At 38.9% G+C, this 9,853-nt stretch overlaps 1 protein-coding gene across 1 annotated transcript; it reads left to right on the top strand.

Moving 5' to 3' along the window:
* The first annotated feature begins 2,924 nt into the window (after window positions 1-2,924).
* LOC113358091 lies at window positions 2,925-7,668 on the top strand. Its single transcript, XM_026601601.1, has 8 exons — window positions 2,925-3,177; window positions 3,252-3,331; window positions 3,474-4,548; window positions 4,706-4,797; window positions 5,646-5,720; window positions 6,012-6,073; window positions 6,271-6,340; window positions 6,568-7,668. The coding sequence occupies exons 1-8, from the start codon at window positions 3,021-3,023 to the stop codon at window positions 7,429-7,431; spliced, it is 2,475 nt and encodes an 824-aa protein (XP_026457386.1). The 5' UTR covers window positions 2,925-3,020; the 3' UTR covers window positions 7,432-7,668.
* The last annotated feature ends 2,185 nt before the right edge of the window (window positions 7,669-9,853 follow it).

Consider the following 9,853-nt stretch of genomic DNA (forward strand, 5'->3'; position numbering starts at 1 on the left):
CAGGGACCGGCTACATGGGATGATAACTCCACCATATAACGCCCAAATGCTCGAATGAGCAAAATACCAAAGTCTCTTGAGGACCAGTTGGTGAAAGAATGATTAAATGCTAGTTTAATCATTTATTAAAATAATGCTCGTGTGAGCGACAGATAACAAAACCTAGCCATGAAAATATGAGGGACCGACCAAGAGGTCATGGGACCGGATCTTGGTGACCGTGGGACCAATTGATGGTCGTTTGAGCAAACCCCCAATTGTTTGGAAAGAGTTTGAACCTAATATGAGCAATTGAGCAAATTAGGTTAAAATCATTAAAACGTGTGGGACCGTCTGTTTGCAAGCCTTACGGTCACCCTTGGTCGGTCAAGGGGATGTGCCCGTGTCACCACAGTGTCTGTGTCTCAGTCTTGAGAGTTTCAATATTTTCCGATGCGCGTTTGAGCAACATTTTTGAGAAAATATGCAGAATCCGGGGTTTTGCTGAAACTAGGAAAAATACATAAGATGATGAAAAATAATAAATAAAACAGGAAATTTCAAGGTGTGGGACCGGCCACGGCTAGGGAATGGCCGGCCGGCTGACAAGCACGGTCCCATACTTTTCCCAGTTTTATGTAATTTTGCGTATTTTCTCTGAATTGAGGGAAATACCATGAAACCGTAGAGTTTATGAAATTAGGGAACTTCCATGAGATGAGAGAAATAAAATAATAATAAAATAGAGAATGATGGAGTGTGAGACCGGCAATGGACAAGGCATGGCCGGCCGGCCAAAGGGCACGGTCCCAGAGCACTGTTCTCAATTTTATGTAATTTTCATGATATTAGAGAATTTTCATAAAATCAGAGAGATTTGTTGAAACCAAGGTATTTTGTTGAAATCAGGGAGTTTTCATGGAATGAGGAAAACAAAACAAATAACAATAATAAAATAATAGGCGTGTGTGACCGGCTAGGGCATGACCGGCCGGTTAGGGCCCGGTCCCACGAGTTTTCTTAATTTTATAATATTTTTCATGGGTTTAGGGAAAATTCATGAAATCAGGGAATTTTCATGGTTTTAGGGAAAATTCATGAAATCAGGGAATTTTCACGGATTGAGAGAAATAATAAAATAATAAGGACGTGAGGTGTGGGACCGGCCATGGCTAGGGCATGGCCGGCCGACTGGTGCTCGGTCCCGTGACACCTTTCCCTAATTTTATTATTTTCTTGACATAAAGAAATATCATGAAATTAGAGAATTTCCTTGAAACGAAGGAGATTTGCTAGAATGAGAGAATTTCATGAGATCAGGGAAAAATAATAAAATATGATAAAATACAAAATTGGGTGTGGGACTGGTCACGGCATGACCGGCCGGCTGGTGAGCCCAGTCCCTGGCGCCTTTGCTAATATTTTATTATTATTATTATTTTTCCTTCCTATTTTTGCATAGGTTCCTCATTCATTCATATTTTTGAGATACTCGTTTGCGCATTCAAATGCTGGTCTGTGCATTATTGCTAAGTATACTTGCACCATTTTAGTCAGGGCTTATTCGATGTTCAGATGCCTGCTCGTTGAATATTTATTACTAACCCATGGAATTCTGCTGGGAAAACCATAAATTGAAGTAACGAAACATTCGAAGAATCGTATAATATAGTTGAATATTTATCTACGATTAGGGATAATTAATTGATGGCTCTATACTAGCAGGGCTTCCTATCTAGGAGCATTAATTATTTGAGAGTTGAGCAATATGAACTTGCTGGAGTGTCATATTCCTCCTGTATAGTCAGGGAAAACCTGGTTGCATCCTGAAGACGTTGTTGCTCTATACTAGCAGACATGCTGTCCAGGAGCCGTCCAATCTTTCGATTCTATACAGAAATAATTACTGAAATTGCTCAGTATTCATGAGATGTGTCGTGGCCTCAGCTTGGAGACTACACATCTACATATACTCTGAGAGACAGCCTTCTCAGACAGAGATTCATGGCATGAGCTTTCACGCTTTAATGAGAGACATGAGTCTCAATACTCGTCCGATTGCCGGATCAGGAGCACATATAATCAGAGTTTTACGATTTCACCCTTGTCGAAAATCCACCATCTACACATACAAATGTGGAACTCATGCATGAATTGCCGCCTCTTACAACGATAGTTTTCTGCCGTGAACTTGGTGTAAGTGGTCCATAGTGGTTAGTCTAAGAAACTGCGTAGGATTTAAGGTTGCACATGGTATGGTTTGAGTCAATTTTTGATTCCAGCAAAACCGAAATCGAAAATCTCAGTTTTAATGATTTGAAAAGAGAATTATTAATCAAATTTGAATCGGTTCTAAGACCAGCAGTCGGTTTGTTATTGTTAGGTACATCGATAAAAAACTAAACTTTCGAATTTGTTAGGAAAGAAGAAATACACATAGTGATCAGAAAGGTAAAACTCATGATAAATATTTTTAACATACTACAATATGATGAACGGGAGATTATTTTACTAAAAGATTTTTTAAGAACATAAAATGGTCCGACTAGTTCGAGAATTTTTAAGAACAAAACTGGCAGGCTGTGTGATGCATCCACATCTGCTGCCACCAAACTCATATGTACTGCTTCTTAGTGCCTTTCTAGGTCTAAACTTTTCCTATAAAAAAAATAATTCGAGATCAGTTTAATTTTAGGAATAAACCAGAACTGAATCGAGATATATGGGTTTTCTATAGTTTAAAATCATTGTTATTAACGGTTCGATTCGATTTTAGTCCCTAAACGGTACGGTTCGGTTCGTAAGTTTTACCTGTACCATTAGGGTTTGTTCGTAAGTTTTACCTGTACCTTTGAAGTTTGCACATACATTTTCATGCTTGGCACATATATTTTCATACTTCGCACATATTCTAGTAAATATTCGCGAATAACATCAATCTCTACAGAGTTCGGATATTCTTTACTTGTTTTATTGTTTATAAGATACAATTATAAGATACAAACTCGTTACATTTTCTGTGCTAGTCACTAACTTACGCCATGGGCGGTCGAAAAAGAAGGTTCAGCAAAAACGGTGGTGGAAGCGGCGGTGGCGGTGGCAGCAGCAGTGGTGGTGGTCTCTTCGTGAAAGGCGGTGTATTAGCAGATTGGAGAAATGATCCTTCTTCCTCATCTCGTTCCACTCCAATTCCATCTCGTAAGTTCCTTTTCTTACCCTAATAAATATTTGGGGAAACATAAAATAACCCTTTTCTTAATGATTTTTTCTAGGAATCAAATCAAAGTCGAAACCTTTAGAGAAACTGATTAACGGTAAATCTGCAATTGGTCTTGATTACGTCAAATCCAAGGTAAAGTAATGGAGATATCAAGTATTTTCCCCAGATAATATTTCCTACACTTAACGTACTCCACATGTACAGAGATTGAGATAACTATATAGCTCGCCATTTTGAGTTTCAATCAAAGTAGTGATTTCTTTTGCATTTGCAGTTGATTGTGGATGATGGGAGTAGTGGTGAGACATTGAAATATGATGTGGATGAATCTCGTCCGAGGATTTTGTTTAATGATAAGGAGAGTAAAATTGTTGCCTACGTTGATGAAACACCGTGCATTGACGCACATGGTGGTGTTTCGGAGATAACTTACGATTATTATTATGGTTCTGAATTGGGTGAAAGTTCCTGTTCTCAGCGGAAAGGGTTAGGATTTAGTAGCGAGACTGTGGAGGAAGAAGAGGAGGAGATGACACCTAGGGTGGTGATGGGTGATGTGTTGGTGAAGGAGGAAATTGGAGAGGCTATGAAGGAGGAGATGACGCCAAAGCTGATAAGTGATGTGTCAGTGAAGGATGAAATTGAAGGCGGCCCTTCAGAATTGAATTCATCTGCTGAGACGAAGAAAATTAGTGATAGTGCCCGAAGGAGAAGGAAGGAGGAAGAAGAAATGTTTATTTTAAGTGATTCGACGCGGAAGAAAAATTCTGGGTATTTATCTGTTGGAGGTATGAAATTTTACACGGAAGATATATCGGATTATGAAAGTGATGAGTTGATGAATGCTAATGAAGGAGAATCACCTGAAGAGAGTTTAGACTCTTCTGATTCATCTGATGTGGATGAGTCTTCAGGCAGTGATAGTACAGATGATATTTATGGTAGTGATTTGGATCTTGATGACGAAGTGGTAAAAGATTACTTGGAAGGAATCGGAGGAAGTAGTGAACTTATGGATGTGGATTTTTTGAGGAAATTAGCGTTGGATGATTCTCCATCAAGTACGAGTGGTGATGACAAGAGATCAAAGAAGTTGGGTGGGATTTCATTACTCAATGCATCGAGAGAATATGGTATGAAAAAGCCACGACCAAGAAAGAAGAGGGATTCTTTGGGATCTCAAAGAGGTGAAGGATATGGTATGAGCATTGGATCGCTGGCAGAGGATGATCTTTTTTTTGTGAAGGATCCCAGATCAGCTTCGGGTAAAAAGAAGAAGCATGCCTCTTATCTTCCTAGCTCTTGGCCTAGTGAGGGCCAAAAGAGCAAAAATTTCCGGGGTATTCCAGGTAAATACAGTCACTGTGGTTATTCATAATTTGTAGTAACATGTTCCTGTTTCTACTAAGCTACCTGTCTTCATTTTTGGAACGACCTGTGATACTTGAATCTATTTTTTGCCGAGTTATTCAGTTCATTGGGTCCTTATATGTATTGTTTGATCAGGTGCCAAGAAGAAACATCGGAAAGAATTGATGGCGGTGAAACGTCGGGACAGAATGATCCGCCGTGGTGTTGATCTTGATGAAATAAATTTGGTATGACTCACACTAGTCATTGTTTCATTGGAGTCATTTGGAGAGGTCAAACAGCGGAACTGTAGGCATTTGGTCTATGAATTCTTTTCGTTTCACTATGACATTGCCATATCTGACCTTTCTCGTGACACAGATTTTGGTATTCCTTCCAAACCCTGCATCTACCAACCCTTAGCTAAAGAGGAACTGAGGAAAAGTTTGTGCCCACGGTATAAAAGATGTAATATTATATAATAACAATTAGTAAGGCTTAGAATCTTAGGCATACTCGAAGATCCAATTGGGCAAAGAGTAAGCACTTAATGAATCAAGTTGTAAGCAGAAAGGATGAAGGATAGTAAAAAAGCGACTTTAGCTTTTGGTTTCAGTGGTGCAGTTTTATCTCCTGATTCTCCAATTTGTCCATTGAGCTTACAACATATTCCCAGTGGCGGAACTAGATTTTGGTTATGGGGAGGACTTGATTCTTTTCTTGGGCTGGCTTAAGGGTAAAATTTACTAACGTACTATGGCCCAACTCAAAAAGGGCTATGAAAAAAATGTCTTTTTGTCTTGTTGGGGCTGGCTTAAGCAAGCCCTAGTCCAAGGGTAGTTCCGGCCCTGCATATTCCTTGTCATATAATTTTCCAATAAGAAGCCTTTTAATTAGCAAAACATTATAACTTGCGAATACTGTTTTCTCTTACTTTATGCCCAGCTTATACATCCTGCACTTAGAAGTCGGGCATCCTTTTGATTAGTTCAGGTTGCAAATTATATAGGTACTTATATGTACCATTAAATATATTTATAGTCAGCCTGGTAGTCATAAAAGCTAATACGATACCTTATATCTTGCAAACTTGTAGAAATTAAAGCAGATGGTTGTGGATGAGGTTGATATGTTATGCTTCCAGCCTATGGTTTCTGGAGACTGTTCTCAGGTTTGTTGTTGGTTATTGCTTCTTCCTCTTCACTTTTTCCTCCTTATGTGAGCTTTCTTTCTATATTTACAGAAACCGCTAGTAAACTAAGAAGAACACAAAATGCATTCACCATAGTAGAACGGTGTTTACAAGAAAAATAAATCCTCATTTCATTGCAGGATCTAGTGTTTATTTTTATTTTTATTATTTTTTTTTTAATTTCCTATTTTTTTGGTTCCTTTGGTGCCTCTTTTCTGGGTATAGCAAAATTTATTTCACGTAATAATTGTTATTTTGTCGATACCTTAGGTGCAGCGCCTAGCATCAATTTATCGCTTATCCAGTGGTCGCCAAGGTTCTGGGAAAAAGAGGTATCAACTCATCTGGCCCTTTATTTTGAGCTACCTTGTGTATATATCTGATTTCTACTCCTGATTGATCTTAGTTCTAGATGATTATACCACAAATAACTGACAGCATCACAGCACTAGATGCTCCTTTTCTTTTTTTCTTATTTACTGTAAATTACTCTACACTTTATGTTTGTAATATTTGATTGCCTTTTCAGATTTGTCACTGTGTCGAGAACTGCGCAAACATGTATGCCATCTTCTAGTGATAAAATCCGCTTGGAGAAGGTATGATCCTTCCTTCACGCCTCTTTATCGCGGTGACCTTTTCAGTTCTCTACACTTGAAATTAGTGTTAATTGACTTGCGCTATAATCACAGAAGTTGTTGTCCATTTAATTTTCGCTGGAGTAACACTTCTTATAGCTAAACTCTAGGTAGAAAATTAGAAGAGAGTATCAAGTAGGGTTTTGAAATTCTGAAAAGCTTTGCATTCTTTTTCCTAAATGTTTCAGCTGTTACAAGATGGTGACGAGCCTTCTGATTTTGTCATCAATCAACCTCTAGCAGCTGGAGAGAGAAGCAGATCCAAAAGAACTCCGAAATTTATCAGTTCCGGTTCATTAGATGATAATTCCTCATCAAGAAAAAAGTCTGGATCAGCGAACCGCGGTGGTGGTGGTGAAAGTGGAGGGAAGAAACGGTACAATGGTAAGGACGCGGTTATTTATGACGCTAATCAACCAATGTCATTTGTCTCGAGTGGTGTAATGCAAGTAGAGGATGATTCTAAAATTGAGGAGGAGATTCAGATTACCACGACAACATCCGTTGTCAATGCTAAGAAGGATATTATCAGCAGCAGCAGCGTATCAGTGATGACAAAGGTTGGCGAGTTTGAGATGCACACCAAGGGCTTTGGGTCAAAAATGATGGCCAAGATGGGATTTGTAGAAGGTGGAGGTTTAGGAAAGGATGGGCAAGGAATTGTGGCACCTGTGGAAGCTGTCAAACGCCCCAAGTCTCTCGGCTTGGGTGTCGAGTTTTCCCCGACATCAGATGCCGCTAAGGAGAAACCTTCTTCTTCATCATCTGCCACAAGGGTTAGAACTAAAGCTAGAACCCCTACCACTACTAGAACCACCAGTACTAGTAGAAGATCATCTTTGTCAAAATCCGCGCCTGGAATTGGAGCGTCAAAACCCACACCTGGAATTGGAGCATTTGAGAGGCACACCAAAGGGTTCGGATCCAAAATGATGGAAAAGATGGGATTCATTGAGGGCATGGGCTTGGGAAGAGATTCACAAGGCATAGTGAACCCGTTGGTCGCAGTCAGGCTGCCAAAATCCCGAGGAATAGGTGCAACTAACAGTTGAGTGTTACAATAGTTATCCCATTGCATCTCATCATTAAAGTTTAATTTCTCTTCATTTTCGTAGTAATTCTTCTGTTTTCAGTTGTGTAGGATGTATATCTGTACCCTGCTCCTTTACTACTTTGGGTTCTTTGCTTTCACATCCTTGATTATTATTGTGTGCTGTTGTAATGGCCTTGATCGGGATCATTCAATTGTACATCTAAGGATTGCCTCCCTTATTTCATTGCATCTCAAACTATCTAATTCTCTCATAGTCTCGGTGGTAACTTATTCTTGCTCTTCCTGCAAAATGGAAACTCCCAATACAAGGGACTGATTGACCCTATCCCACCCTCCCTCCCTGCAAAATGGAAACTCCCAAAGACTGATTGACCGTATCACATACAAAAAATTACCAGAGCCCCCACCACCTGGGTTTCCTAACTTAATCTAACGGTTAAAACTCCCACCAACAAAGAAACCTCTCGAACCAACTAGACTAATCCAAACCTACTTTCCTACAATCCAACGGCCACGGAACCACCAGAACGTTCTCGAATCAAATTTCAGTTCCTGTATATAAAAACAATGAAAACTCCTCTTCTCCTCGTAATTTTTTTTTTATAAGAAAAAGGAGAATAAATTCCTAAACGACTTACAGGTTGTGGGAGCCGAAGCTGGCTAGCAGACTTTCAGTTTGATCCCTTGTTCAAAATATTATTTTCCATGACTGGATTAGGAGTTACAACACCATTGTTCTGATTTCCTACTTGGCTTGAAATAAAATTGTCTGATAATAATAAAAGAAGATCATGAATAGAAGAGTTGTTCCAACTTCTATTAGATATTGAGTTTGTACTCATTAAAGCTATGTTAACTGCCAGCTTGTTTTCTCTTTCACTGATGGTGCTCCAAGTGCTTACTTCAAAAACTTCCTCCCTTTCATGGTTCAATGTGAATCTGCCTCATATCCTCTCTGCATGCAAACTCCTGATCAACTTTTTTAGTTGGCCAGAGTTTGATTCAAACTCCATTTTGCTTCGTAATTATGCTACCCAGTTGTAAGCGTCTGCAGCCACTTTCCTTCTCGTTGTTGTAGGTGAGCTTTATTGGAGCCGTGACCCTTTTGCTCCTCTGCAATTTCCTGTGTGATCAAAGAGAAGCATTCCCATTCCATACATATTGTTTTCAGGGTTAAAAATGAGAGCAACGTTTAGCTTTAGTGTAAAGAGTGTTGGAACTTTCCAAGTTAATCTAAATTCGATAACTTGTGTTTCTGATTCATCTTTTGTGTACTCCACATGCATTGGATTATTCTTTTCTTTCTTTTTTGCAGCTATTGTTGTATTAATATAGCGTATAATCTCCTTGGCAATGAGATCAGCTCTTGGTTTTATTTTTTCAAAGGTTAAATTGCATCTGGCTTTCCAGATATGCCAAAGAACAGTTGCACACAGTTCATGCCACCCCATAGTCTGCTGATCAGTATTTCTAATCATAAGAATATGTGTGAGCCATTCATGGAAATCCCATTTGTCTCCAATAACATCATATGGGTCAAAATACAGCTCCTTCCAGACATCTTGTATAAGGGGACAGTGGATGAATAGATGGGAGATAGACTATTTTGAACTGTTGCAGATTTTGCAAGTTGTGTCTATGTAACTTAGGTGTTTTCCAACTCTTTCTCCTGTTGGAAGTATTGAGTGTGCTGCCTTCCAAAGGAAAAGTTTTATAGAGGGGGGAACATCCAGGTTCCATATAGCTTTCCAGTTTTTCATATTATGTTGATGTTTTACTTTGTGGGTAAGTTTATTGTAAAGTGATTTTACAGTGAATTTACCATCCTTTGTTAGTGGCCAGTAGACTTTGTCTTCCTGTCCACTTTGGATTTCAGTGTTCTTTATTTTGTTCACAATAAAGTTATCAAACATATTTTCTAATATGGTACTGTTCCATTGGTTGTTGTTGATTATAAGGTCAGCAACAAACTCAATATTTTCAGGGCAGTTGTTAGGTTTGACTAGTTTTCCCTCTAGATCATGAACCTAGGCATCTGTCCATATATTCACTTTTACTCCATTCCCTATTTTCAATTTTCCATACTTTTGGATGTTTGCAATGCCTAACATGATTCCTTTCCAAACCCAAGAATCGGTTGGCTTAGGTAGAGCAGGCATATGCATTATATCCTTCATGTTGAAGTATTTAGCTTTCATGACTTTTGCCTCTAATGTGTTTGGTTGTTCCATCTATCTCCAACCCATTTTGGAGATTATAGCACTGTTGAACTTTTATAGATTCACAAAACCTAGCCCTCCTTCCTCCAAAGGTTTGTAAAAACCTTTCCAAGCTTTGAGGTAAATACCTCTTGGTTTTCTTTTTTATTTTCCCCAGAAAAAATCTCTCTGGATATTATTCATGTCTTCAATGGTTTTCTT

This window comes from Papaver somniferum, chromosome 3, assembly GCF_003573695.1.
Source record: "Papaver somniferum cultivar HN1 chromosome 3, ASM357369v1, whole genome shotgun sequence".
NCBI lineage: Eukaryota > Viridiplantae > Streptophyta > Magnoliopsida > Ranunculales > Papaveraceae > Papaver > Papaver somniferum.

What these genes read in the sequence shown, in the direction of transcription:
- LOC113358091 (XM_026601601.1), top strand. Translation starts at nt 3,021, where the DNA reads ATGGGCGGTCGAAAAAGAAGGTTCAGCAAAAACGGTGGTGGAAGCGGC. An exon ending in AAATTTCCGGGGTATTCCAG is followed by an intron (nt 4,549 to 4,705) that starts GTAAATACAGTC and finishes TTGTTTGATCAG; the next exon opens with GTGCCAAGAAGAAACATCGG. An exon ending in CAAGGTTCTGGGAAAAAGAG is followed by an intron (nt 6,074 to 6,270) that starts GTATCAACTCAT and finishes TTGCCTTTTCAG; the next exon opens with ATTTGTCACTGTGTCGAGAA.